Genomic DNA, 13,376 nt, shown 5'->3' with positions numbered 1-13,376 from the left:
TATACAAATAAACATAGGCTCATTGATTTCATTGGTACTGATGCTAGTAAGATTGGGGAATGATGTACTCATAAGGGGAAACATGAATGGTTCTTCAGAGGAACAAGTTTCTTCTAAATCACTCCCAACAATCCACCTACCCCTGTGCTTGGCTACATACATTCCGAGATGTTATGGCATTTTTATCCAAGAACTCCAAAGTAGCATACATGGGGTGGTATTCAATGTTAGTCCTACTCAGAGTAGACCCACTGACGTGAATTGACATAACTAACTTAGGTTCATTAATTTCAATGGTTCTGCTCTGAGTAAGACTTAGTTTTATATATTTATTTACTGTATTTATTAAATTTATATCCTGTCCTTCCTCTCAAAGGGAGTCTACGGTGGCAAAATACAAGCCATAATTTGTGCAATTTTATCCTTACAACAACCCAGTGGAGTAGGTTAGAATGAGAGGTCGCAACTTGTTCAAAGTCACCCAGTAAAATTTGTGGCTGAGAAAATTTTAATTCTGGATCTTCCCAGACTATGCATGATGTTCCATATTCCTGCGTAAATCATTGTTGTGGATTTATTTCATTGTTTATGGTAAGTGAGGTTTTAATAGGTTGAATATGGTAAGTAGTGAGAATTGTGGGGAGGAATGAGAGTATGGAATGTTGGTGAATGCTGCCCGTGACTGGCTGAGTGAATGTGGAATGACTGATATATATTTGAAAGGTTTGACAGTTATTGGTGGGATAGGGATTGAAGTTGAAGAGAAATTGGTTTAGACATTTGGAGGGAGAGGGCTGGAGGGTGTGTGGATGTGAGGGGGTTGTAGAGGGTTATATAAGCAAGTTAATATTAATTGACAATACAGGAAAGACTGATGGAACTATATAAGTAAAGAACACATTTAGAAACCACAAGCTTTAGTACTTGAGACATAAACAACCTTGCTTAAGAAACATCTGTTAAGCAAATAAACCTATTTGTTCTTTTTAAATATGCCTGGTTCTTAGTCAGCTATTAAAAGAATACAAGAGTGGCAAAGCATAAACAAAAAGGGGGAAACAGTATAATGGTGTCAGCAAAGTACCTGAGAAAGCAACTGCATCAAAATACAGAGGACCAACCCAGGGTTGTTATTTTTGAGAGTCATTCACTAACAGACAAAAAACCTTGCGGTTTAAGAATGTACCTATAGCCAACAGATATTTCTATCAAACTTTAAAAAGCAGGGAAATTGCGCAGCTGTAGTGAATGCATATGGGAAACAGGAGACCTGACCTCCTCTCTGAGATATTGGACTGCCCTACAAATTTGTCAAAATGCAAACACAATTTGGGTTGGTCTTTCACAGTCCAATCCACTTGCTGTGTAGCTTGGAAGAATTTGGTAACATGTGTCTCTGAGCATATGGTGAGTGGTGGCAACACCTGCCATCTCCAAAGATGCAGAATTATATTTTTGTATGTTTGTTGTTGTTATTCTTACTTTGCTTCTTTCCTGTATTACTAATGTTTCTACAAAGGTCTAATCTAGAAGATTTTATTTCCCTTGTTATTCATCTTAGAAGTCTGTGTCAAATTTATTTTTATTAATTTCAAAGACTTTTTATTGGTCAATGTCGTATGATGGTGAAGATAGCCTTTTGTGTTTCAAATTGGAGGTTATGTTCTATTTCTATTTTGGGTGCATTAACAGTTGAATCTGAAACTGCAGTTTGATGTAAAATCAGATTGATTACAATACGTTACTACTTCAGCTGTTGGAAAAAAGAAGACGCATGTTTTCAGGCTGCTATGTTTAAACCACTTCATTTAAGGCAAGGTGGGCATGGTCAATTAAAAACATAGAGCACACGTTAAGCAATGACTCCAGCTGTTGGAAGAAACAAACCTGCCCTGCCCCAGATCCATGTTTTCAGTCTGCTAAGCTTAAACTATTCCACTTAAGGAAAGGTGGGCATGGTAAATTAAAAACATAGAGCACACGTAGAATTTTGCTACAATATATTTCACCTGCCACTGTTTTATCTTGTGCAAATTGAGATACTCCTCACACCCATTGGAAACTATTCTGCAGAATTTTCAGTGCCATTATTCCACAATTGTTTTTGGAGCTTTTTTTGGTGCTGCAAAGTGTTGCTGTACTTCACATATTCACAGAAATAAAAACAAACGAAAATGATTTCCTAAACTTCACTAAAATTGCAAAGTAAATCAGACATATTTAAAGTGACCATCTGAACTATATCAACTGTCTTAATAATGTTGCTTCCTCCCTGCTAAAACAAGATCAGCACAGCACGTGTCTTCTTTCTATTATTTGGGCTGATTGCAGGTGTTGCCACCATTCACCATATGCTCAGAGGCACATGTTGCCAAATTCTTCAAAGCTACACAAGAAGTGGATTGGACTGTGAAAGACAAACCCAAAGGAGGTGAAAGGTAGGTCATAATTTGCATGGTTATTGAGTTCAATGGGATTTACTCCTATGCAATTATGGTTAGGATAGGTAAAACTGACCATGGAGGAGGAGGGGAGGGGAAAGGGAAAGGAGAGGATTGGAGGAGGGCAAAGGAAGGGGGAGGGGAGGGCAGGTTTGATCATTTGCATGCTTCGAGAGTTCAGTGGTATCTACTCCCATGCAATCATGCTTAAGATAGGTAAAACTGACCATGGGGAGGAGGTAGGGGAGGCGGAGGAGGGGGAAGGGGAATGGGAAGGAGGGGATTGGAAGGGGATGGGGATGGGAAGGGGCAAGAGGGAGGGGATAGGAGGGAGGAGAAGGGAGGGTGGGTTGGATCATTTGTATACTTTTTGAGTTCAGTGGGATTTATTTCATGTTTGAAAATGGAAATGGACTGCCTTCAAGTCGACCCCGACTTATGTTGACCCTATGAATAGGGTTTTCATGGTAAACAGTATTCAGAGGTGGTTTTACCATTGCCTTCCTCTGAGGCTGAGAGGCAGTGACTGGCCCAAGGTCACCCAGTGAGCTTTATGCCTGTGTGGGGATTCAAACCCTGGTCTCCCAGGTCATAGTCCAACACTGACCCGGGGGAGGGGCAGGGAGGGGAGGAGGAGGGGAAATTGGGTAGGAGGGCACTGGGCAGAGGGGACACCCCTTTTCTTTCCAAAAGGAAAACATTGTGAACAGTATCATTGCTTTTCAGTGTTTCCTCCACCCTTTTATTCTACAGCAGGCAGATGTAGCCTCCCACCCAAATTTAAAGCAAAGCTGTCCCTGGCCACATCCATACCAGATTGTTATTTCACTTTGGACAGTGATGGCTTCTCTGAAAGAATCCTGGGAAGTGTAGTTAGTGAAGGGTGCTGAGAGTTGCTAGGAGACGCCCTGTTCCTCTTACAGCCCTTCAATCAGAGCAGCTGACTGTTAAACCAGTCAGGCCACTGGAGCGCTGTCAGTGGAACAGGAGTCTTCTCTCAGCACACTTCACAAACTAAGCTTCCCAGGATTCTTTGGGGAAGCCATGACTGTCACACATGAAATCGAAGTATGGTCTGGGTGTGGCCTCCTGAGTAGCCAAGCGAAGCAGCTGTGAGTCTGGCTTTTAGAACACTGACAGTTCTTACTGAGCATGCCTGACACTATCATTCAGTTCAATGCAAAATTTATTAAATTAATTAAAAATCAGCCAGGCATTTTTTAAACTTTTAAACAGCAGAAGATCCCAAGTACTTCAATTTTCCTTTTAAAATAAAACCAAAATTTTAACCCTTACAGTTGCCAAGCTAGATTTGAAAATGTGTGGACAATGCCTGGAGAAATCTTAGGACCCTTGCATTTGAGGGTAGGACTTTCTGTCCTGACAACTTAAAATTACAAATTAAGTGCTGATAATCAGAAGAGGGTCTGATATCTTACAGGCCTGACTATGCACTCCTAAGCATGCTTACTCTGAGGTAAGATACACTTATGTGATTGGGGCTTTCTCCCTGGCAAGCGTCCTTAGAACGGCAGTCTGAGAGTGCTTGAAGGACAAGTTGTTTTCCTTACTTTTCAGCTTGAAATGGAAATGGACTGCCTTCAAGTTGATCCTGACTTATGGCGACCCTATGAATAGGGTTTCATGGTAAGTGATATTCAGAGGGGGTTTACCATTGCCTCCCTCTGAGGCTGAGAGGCAGTGACAGGCCCAAGGTCACACAGTGAGCTTCATGGCTATGTGGGGGTTCAAACCCTGGTCTCCCAGGTCGTAGTCCAACACTCTAACCACTACGTCACACTGGCTCTCTCACTTTTCAGCTTGGGAAGGAAGAAAAAAACCTCACACATCCTAATTCTCAATAAAAGAGCCCCAAGCTCCTATCAAGTGTCTACCTTCTGAAGAGTGATAAACATGGTAGCCCTTTTCCAACTACACAGGTCCACTGCACACTACCAGGGTCTTGGTACTTACATCACTGAGGGACTTTTGAGCCTTTGCTACTCTCCTCAGTTCGGGGCTGTCATCATAAGGGTAGAATAGTGCTTTGTCTTCTTCCCAGTCTTGAGTGTATAGTTTCTTAGGGAAAGGGCAACAACAACATGATGTTTCAATTGGAAGATAAAACCTGAATGAAACAAGCACTGAATGAATAGGAAACAATATAAACCATTGTAGAGTCTTTCAGAGCCTGCTTACCTTGCTGTATAAGGCAGTATTTTTTATTGCCTGCACAAGCTCAGGAGCGTCAGGAGGGAGCAAATACTTTTCCTTATTCTCTTCCCAGTTCTGTTTGTATAAAACCTAGACAAACAAACCAGCAGATCTGTTAGTTTCACAAGAGTAAGGGAAGTACCTCTGTTTGTTCACACAAAGCCTGTGCTTTGGAGATTTTACAGCAAAACGTTCCCTAAAGAAATATAAAACAATTCAGTGGTAACTCCACAACTATGGAGTTAACACCCCAGGGAGATTCACCATGTCCAATCCCTTCCTGTTTTTAGGACATCTGAAGACCTTTATGTTTTAGGAGTCTTTTTATTATTTTGCTGTGATTTGTACTGGACAAATTTTAAACTGCTGCTGTTTACACTAAATTTTTTTACCTGTATGGACCAGCCCTACCATTAGGCACAGTGAGGCAGTCACCTCAGGCAACTGATTTAGGGTGTCATGAAATTGCAGCAAATTTTTGTTTGTTTAATTTATTATGGTTACATTTTCATTCACAGAGAGGGGGAGAAGAATTTGTGAGATTTTTTTTTGGTGTTTGGTTCGTGGTTTGTATTTAGTGTGGAGCTGGACAAAGAACTTGAATTGCCCGGATAGAGTAAAGAAAACAGATCTCCACTGCTCCTGAAGAAGGTTAATTCCGAAACGCGTCGAGCTTACAATAAATCTACTCAGCACCAGAGCAAAAATAAGATAGCCAACCTAAGGTATTAGGTACTATGTGCTAGGGGCATTGTCTGGTCCACCTCAAACACCAAATCTGTCTGGATTGTAAGTAGCTTTGTGAAGGCATTTTTGCTTGGAAAAGGGGGAGGCTTGTACTCAAATAAACAAATATTGGCTAAAGATTTCAAAACATTTGACTGATTTAATTTAGACAAACTCTTCTCAATGGCCTGCTACAGTAAATGAGTGACAGCTCCAGGTTTAAATATGACAGCCTGAGACACTCAGTTGTTCATTCCTTCTTTGTTTCATTTGGACCAGTGTGTGTTATAACAGTAAGTGAAGTATATATGGACATTGATCATTATTGTTCATTTCACAATGTAGCACCAATGCAGAGGGACAAGAAGCAGTGGGGGGGGGAGTGGTATAATGTCACAAGGCAATCCCTGGTACGGAATGTTCCAAAGGGCTTTCCTTTTAGCCACCCGACTGCTGTTTGGAGTAGTGAGGATCAGGACAGGAATTGTCGCCATAAAACATTAATTATTTTTTATAAAGTAATGTCTATTCATTTCAATGGGTCCTTTTGAAGTATGACTTGCTTGAATACAACCCTAATTTCCTAATGCCCCTGCCCTTTGTTGACATTTATCTGACGGAGCATACAGCTTTGCTAGTCAGCATTTCTGTGCGCATATAGAAGAAGTAGACCTGAAGCGACTTGTAGCCCTGCCATGAGTCCATTAATAATTAAAGTAAATGCACACTAACCAGATGTGCATCCAATTGTAGTTATTTAAACCTAGAGGTTTGAGTGACACGTGGGTATAGGGTAACAGGGCACATGAAAGCAAGCTTATTTCAAGAGGAAAACAGTATGCTTTAGCGAATAACCAGCCTTAAACACCATTAGGAAGGACCACTTGTGTGAATGGTGTATGCATTTGTGTGCATACTTACAACTCTCATTAAGTACAACAGTCCACAAAGTGACTTACTTTACTGACTTGCTGGGAGACCTTCTTTGCGTGTTCTATGTCTCTTGCTTTTTCATCAACATGACAGTCAGTCTTAGCCAGGTCACCACCCATGCGGTATTTGACCTACAGTAACAACATACACAGAATGGTGAACCCACAGTAATATCTATATCTATATAATTTGTGTCATACTTGCAAAAGAGGGACTCTGGTGACCCACAGGGGGGCAGGGGGCAGCTCTGGAGACCCACTAGGGAACTCTGGTGACCCACAAAGGGGAAGAGGGTGGGCTCTGGTGACCCACAGGGGAAAGGGGAGGGCTGTGGCAACCCATGGGGGGGAAGGGGACAGCTTTGGTGATGGTAGGTGGGGTTGATGAGTGAAGAGAGAAGGGACAGCAGCCCCATGTGTGTGTATGTGTGTGTGTGTGTTACAATAATTCTTATGATTTTTTTTAAAAGACCAACATTTTATCTCAACACTTGGTTGGATCCAAAGAAGTGTAAATTACAGAAGTTCATACATTAGCATGCGCTGTACACTTAACGCAACACATTCAGAGGAACACAATACATTATTCAGCCCATAGTATGTATCTAAATATGGTGCATTTAGACATGTAGTCCAAAGATGCTGTCTTGGAGAGAAATCTATACAAAGACAGTTACAAACAAAATAAAATTTCAACAAAATAACCAACTTTATTTTTTACGAAAAGATGGCATGCAATCTTAGCTGAAATTCCAAGCACACTTTCTAGCAAGTATTCCTGTTGAAGTCAAATGGAACTTACTTCCAAATATAGATTAGGATTAGTCTGTTATCTGCATTTTAAAAAAAAATCCAACTCTGAAAAAATTCTGAATTTTTAAAACCTAGGTCTGATTTTGATACACGCCATAATAATAACCAACAGCCAAGTTAAGTGAGATCACAGGAAGTTGTGGGATGTCTTTGCTGAGCAAGCACTACCTTATAAACACAACAATTCAGACTAGTGAGAAAACGTAGTTTGTGATACATTGATTCAGCTCCATACTTTATTCTGCATTTTCCCATTTGACCTAGCCAAGGATTCAATACATCCCCAATCAGGGCCAGCACCAGAAGGTGGCCAGGTTGGGCTCCTCCTTAGAGTGGGAGGGTGGCATTCCCATTCCATGATCCACAGCAGCATTGGGTCCTGCAACCCGACCCTGGATTGTTGAGAGGGAGCTCCCAGTCACCCCCCAATGCAGACAGCGCAGGCTTCAATTAGCCCGCACACATGCCCCACCTACTTCTCCCATCAGTGTGAATACTGTGCATGCATGTTTGCCATCACTCAAGGTGGTGGCGGAGACTTCCCTTGAAGCATCTTGGTTGATGGCAGGCAGGCATGCTATGCACACATGTCATTCACACAACCCAAGAGGTAGGTGCGGCAAGCAGGCGAGCTTATTAGCCCCGCACCGTCTGTTTGAGGGGGGTTGGGCTATGGTGCCATGGGCCAAGGGCAGGCTGGTTCCCAAGGGTCTAGTCATGCCAGGCACTAGCCCTGTTCTCAATTCACATATATGTGTGTGCAAAAACACAGCTGTAGAGTTGGAATGGATCTCAAAGGGCATCTAACCCAGCTCCAACTGTTTGCTGATGTAGGAAATCCATTGCTAAGGCATCCGTGATAGGTGGCCATCCAAGCTCTGACTAAAACCTTTAACAAAGGTGAGCCCCACCTCCTTCTGAGGCAGTCTGGTTTGCTGTCAAACAGCTTATTCCATGGAACAGACTAGGTTGGATGGGTGCGCAAAAGTAGCTGGAAGGAGTGTGCATTCCTGTTTCAACCATCTATATTGTAAAGCCGCTGGAAATATCCACTTCCACCCACACCATGAAGTGAAAATGGGGACTCCATCAGAAATGCCCAGGTATGATTGTGTATCACAATGCAGGTGAGCATTTGTGTGCACATCAGCATCCAGCCTGGGTGCACAGTTTTTGATCCAGAAAAGGAATCCACTCATTCCTATATTAGATAAAGACACATGTATGGACATATCATATGGGGGGCACACACATGTGTATACACATACTACTCAAAAGCTAATATTCTTCCCTTCTTGACTCACAGGTATCTAGGAGTTCAGTCTGAATCCTACAATTTCCAGCCTGATGCTGAGTCTGCAGTTTGCTACGCCAAGAATCTTAGTAACATTTCTCCAAAGGCTCCAGATTGGCTTACCATAATATTATCTGTGTGGTTCCTGCCTCCCTGACTAGAATTAAAATAGCTTCATAGGGATATGGGTTCTTGCTTAACACCCTGACAATTCTGGTGCTTACCTCGCTGAGCTGGTCCTGGACTTTCTTGATTCTTCGCAATTCAGGGGTATCACTTGTGACTGCATATGGCTTTCCTTTCTCCTTCTCAAACTTCTCTTTGTACTTTTTCTGGAGGGAAGAATGTAACAAAATGAAGGTGGATACAACATGTCAATGGTAAGCATGGCTGTCAAGTTCTGATGATGTCCTCTGGAAATCCATGCATAAATGCCTTCACCTGAAGTTTCAAAGTGTTATTTATATTTACATTCTATGCAAACAGATATTGAGATAGGATACAAACTTCATGTGAGGAATAGTCAGAGGAGGCAACCTCTGTATTTTTGGCAGCCAATCTATTATCTAAGTAGTGGTCTGAGTGAAGTGAATTTTGACCATAGAGACTTCAGGCTGTATGGCAGGGATGGGGAACCTTAGCTCTCCAGATGTTTTTGGACTCACACTCCCGTCAGCTACAGCCAGCGTGGCCAATGGTCATCGATGATAGAAGTTGGAGTCCAACAACATCTGGAAGACCACAGGTTTCCCAACCCTGCTCTATGGTAAAGCCTCAAAATAGTGTTGATTGGACATTCCATATTAATATAGGAAGCTCATGCCAAGGTCAGAGTATCATCCATCTAGCCCAGTAGTGTCTACTTTGATTACCAGTAGCTCGCCAGAGAGTCTGACAGAGGTCTTTCTCATTATCTGCTTGCTACCTCATCCTTTCTAACTAGAGATACTGTGAACTGAACCTGGGACCTTCTGCTTGCAAATCATGGACGCTACCACTAAGCTATGGTTTTTCACCATATGAAACCCAAAGAAAGAGAAGGCATGGATGTATGGAATATCCCCAGTTTCTAAGACTTTTGAAAACAATTTAATTATTAATTATTTGATTTATATCCCACCCTTCCCCCCAGCAGAAGCCCAATTGTTCTTACAAATGAAACTGTGGGCAACTTTTTTATTACACCATGATTAAAAGGTCGTAAGGGGCACTGAAGATACGCTGTAAATGTACTCTGTGGGCCTGCAAGCTGCCAGTCAGAAGAAGAGTAGAAGACTTCTTTTTAATTAACTTTCTCATCTACCTCGTGGTCTACCACAAGTTCCCCGACATTGATGCACTGGGACGCCCTAGGGGTGGGGAGCCTACCTGAGTGACAAACAAGGAGGGTGGTCATGTGCAGACCGGAAGGAGACACCATAAGGAGGGTGGGAAGCCATGATATTAAGAGGCTGGGCGGCAGATCCTGGAAATGTGTATACGGAAGGCCATGCCAACTTAGGGGAACAAGGAATAGATGTATAATATCCATCCCATGTTCCGGGCCTGTCCATAACCAGAAGACTACTGGGGGAAGCAGGACTCCATCCAACCTTCATCTGCAGTTGTGTAACGCCAGGTCTGTGACCCAAAAAACATCGCTCATCCATGATGTGATCCTGGATGAGGCCGCAGACCTGGTATGTATTATGGAGACCTGGCTGGATGAGACCTCAGCTCCCACGCTTGGGGCCATGTGTCCAGCCGGTTTCCAATACGCACAGCAGCCGAGGGTTGGTAGGCGGGGAGGGGGAGTGGCAGTCATCTATCGAGAGTCCTTGGTTTTCGCCAGACCCCCTCTCCATGAGACCAAGTTTGTCAACTGCATGTACTGGAGGTTGGGCCCAAAGGGCAGTTTAGGGATTCTGCTTGTGTACCGCCCTCCCCGCTGCATAGCAGACTCCCTGACCGAGGTGCTTGAGGTGGTCGCGGGTGTACGGATGCTCTCCCCCAATCTCTTGGTTTTGGGAGACTTCAACGTGCACGCCGAGACCGTCCTCACTGGAGCCCCTCGAGATTTCATGGAAACCATGACTTCATGGGAACTGCACCTTAGTACTATAGGGCCCACCCATGTAGCCAGTCATGCTCTTGACCTTCTGTTTGCCTCAGGAGGGGAGGAAAGTGCTCTGAAAATAGGGGCTGTTTTCTCTTACCCTGTGTCATGGTCAGATCACTACCTGGTGAATATAGACCTCTCAATGCCACACACCCTCCGTAGGGGACAAGGACTTATTAGGATGGTCTGCCCCAGATGCCTGATGGATCCTATAGGATTCCTGAATGTGCTGGGAGACCTGGAGCCTGCTGAAGGACGCCCGGTTGACGCCCTGGTGATGGAATGGAATGGAGAGATCACTAGGGCTATAAACCGAGTGGCTCCGAAACGTCCTCTCCCCCTGAATAGAACTCAGACAGCACCCTGGTATTCACCACGGCTGCGGGGTCTGAGACAGGAGGTGAGACAACTAGAGCGCCGGTGGTGGAAATCTTGCTCTGAAGACGATCGGACACTGGTCAGAGCAGCAATAGCTGCCTACCAGGTGGCAACAAAGGCAATGAAGAGAGAATTCTTTGCTGCCTCTATTGCGTCCGCAGAGTGTTGTCCCACGAGGTTGTTCCAAGTGGTCCGAAGCCTGGTCGGTCCAGTTGGTCAGGAACCCATGGAATACTCTAAAGCCTCCTGTGACATATTTGCTAAACACTTTGCCGATAAAATCGAGCGCCTGAAAAGCATGATTCCGTGCGCTGTGGATACAGGAAGTGAGCTAGAGTCGGCCGGTTGCATTCTGGTCCGTTGGGATCGATTTCAGCCTCTTCCCTCTGAGGAAGTGGACAAGGTGCTCTCTACAGTGAAGCCAACCACTTGTCTTCTAGATCCTTGCCCATCATGGCTCATTATGAACTGTAAAGAGAGGCTGAGCGAAAGGATCATGGCAGTGGTAAATGCATCCTTGGAAGAGGGTGCAATGCCATCAGCCCTCAAGGAGGCAATAATAAATCCCATCTTGAAAAAGTCCTCCTTGGATCCTCAAGACCCAAACAACTTCCGCCCAGTCTCTAACTTACCATTCTTGGGCAAGGTGATTGAACGAGTGGTGGCCAAACAGTTGCAGACACACTTGGATGAAGCAAATTATTTGGATCCATTCCAATCAGGCTTCAGGACTGGACATGGAACTGAAACAGCCTTGGTCGCCTTGGTGGATGATATGAGGAGGGCATTGGATAGGGGAGAACATACCCTCCTCGTCCTCCTGGATCTCTCAGCGGCTTTTGATACCGTCAACCACGGTATCTTTTTAGATCGCCTGGAGGGATTAAGAATAGGGGGCACCGTTTTACGGTGGCTTCGTTCCTATCTCTCTGTCAGGCACCAATGGGTGGCATTGGGGGGTGAGGTTTCAGACCCTTGGCCTCTCAATTGTGGAGTGCCACAGGACTCTATCCTCTCCCCCATGCTATTCAACATCTATGTAAAGCCACTGGGGGCCATCATCAGGAGAATTGGGCTGCAGTGTCACCAATATGTGGATGACACTCAGCTCTATCTCTCGTTTAAGTCCTCACCAAGGTTGGCTGTGGATACCATGTCCAAGTGCCTAGAATCCGTTAGTGAATGGATGGGAAGGAATAGGCTGAAGCTTAACCCTGACAAGACCGAGGTGTTGCTTGTGGGAGACAAGAGTAAGTTGGGAGATATAGACCTGGTGATTAATGGAGTAAAATTGCCCCTGAAAGACCAGGTCCGTAGCCTCGGGGTCATTCTCGACTCCCAACTGTCCATGGAGGCTCAGGTTTTGGCAGTGGGTCAGGCAGCTTGGTATAAACTTCATTTGATATGGAAGCTGCGACCCTACCTTCCTGTTCATTTGCTCCCATGAGTAGTACATGCCCTGGTCTCCTCTCGCTTAGACTACTGTAATGCGCTCTACGTGGGGCTGCCCTTGAAAACGATCCGGAAACTACAGCTGATACAAAATGCGGTGGCACGTTTAATTAGTAACTGCCGTCGCCGTGATCACATCACGCCAGCGTTAGTAGATCTACACTGGTTACCAGTTGTTTACCGGGCCCAATTCAAGGTGCTGGTACTGACCTTTAAAGCCCTATACGGTGTCGGCCCAGTTTATCTGAAGGAGCGCCTCCAGCATCACCAATTAGGCCACCTAACAAGATCAGCCACACAGGACCTCCTCTCGGTCCCACCAGCCAAAACAGCTAGGCTGGTGTGGACCAGAGAGAGGGCATTTTCGATTGTGGCCCCCACCCTCTGGAACTCCCTTCCTTTCGATCTTCGCCATGCCCCCTCCTTGATAGGCTTTCGCCGAGCCTTAAAGACCTAGCTATTCAGGCAGGCCTATGGGAAATCTGGGGTATGTTAGTTTTTAATTACCTGAAAGAGGTGTTTAGTTTTTTAAATATTAGTATGTTTGTATTGGTTTTATACTGGATTTTATTGTACATGTAAGTCGCCTAGAGTGGCCATTAATTCGGCCAGATAGGCGACTCACAAATAAAATTTTATTATTATTATTATTAATGTGTATTTGTCTTATATATTGATAGCAAGCTCATTCACTGAGTACCAATCCTTATGTTTTTCTTATTTATTTAAGAGCATTTATAGTCCACCCATCAACCAGAGATCTCAGGGCAAGTTAAAGAATTTTAAAACAACAATAATAGATCCAGATTAAATAAATAAGAGCAGGTAAAAAACACAAACATAAAACCAAGCAGCAGACTAATATCCCCAAAATGCCCAGGCAAATAAACCAGTTTAACTTTGTGCCAAAATATTGAAGTGTTGGCTCTTGGCATATTTCCAGGAGAAGGCCATTCCACAACTGGCGTGTCACCACAAAGAAGGCCCTAAATACCACCATCCATATACATGAAGAGGGTATTAGCAGG

The 13,376-nt window shown here is 44.1% G+C and overlaps 1 protein-coding gene across 15 annotated transcripts in view; it reads right to left on the bottom strand.

The window, feature by feature from the left end:
- Window positions 1-13,376, bottom strand: part of NEB (nebulin) — a 293,643-nt gene that overhangs the window by 265,106 nt on the left and 15,161 nt on the right. For all 15 annotated transcript variants that reach the window (XM_061608784.1, XM_061608789.1, XM_061608791.1 and 12 more), the window contains exons 6-9: window positions 8,645-8,752; window positions 6,341-6,445; window positions 4,641-4,745; window positions 4,416-4,520 (exon numbers count right to left, since the gene is read on the bottom strand). In XM_061608784.1, the coding sequence (XP_061464768.1) occupies window positions 4,416-4,520; window positions 4,641-4,745; window positions 6,341-6,445; window positions 8,645-8,752 (423 nt within the window). The remainder of the gene's footprint in view (window positions 1-4,415; window positions 4,521-4,640; window positions 4,746-6,340; window positions 6,446-8,644; window positions 8,753-13,376) is intronic.

This window comes from Rhineura floridana, chromosome 2 (assembly GCF_030035675.1).
Source record: "Rhineura floridana isolate rRhiFlo1 chromosome 2, rRhiFlo1.hap2, whole genome shotgun sequence".
In the NCBI taxonomy this organism is placed as follows: Eukaryota; Metazoa; Chordata; class Lepidosauria; order Squamata; family Rhineuridae; genus Rhineura; species Rhineura floridana.
This window is presented reverse-complemented; position numbering and strand designations above follow the sequence as displayed.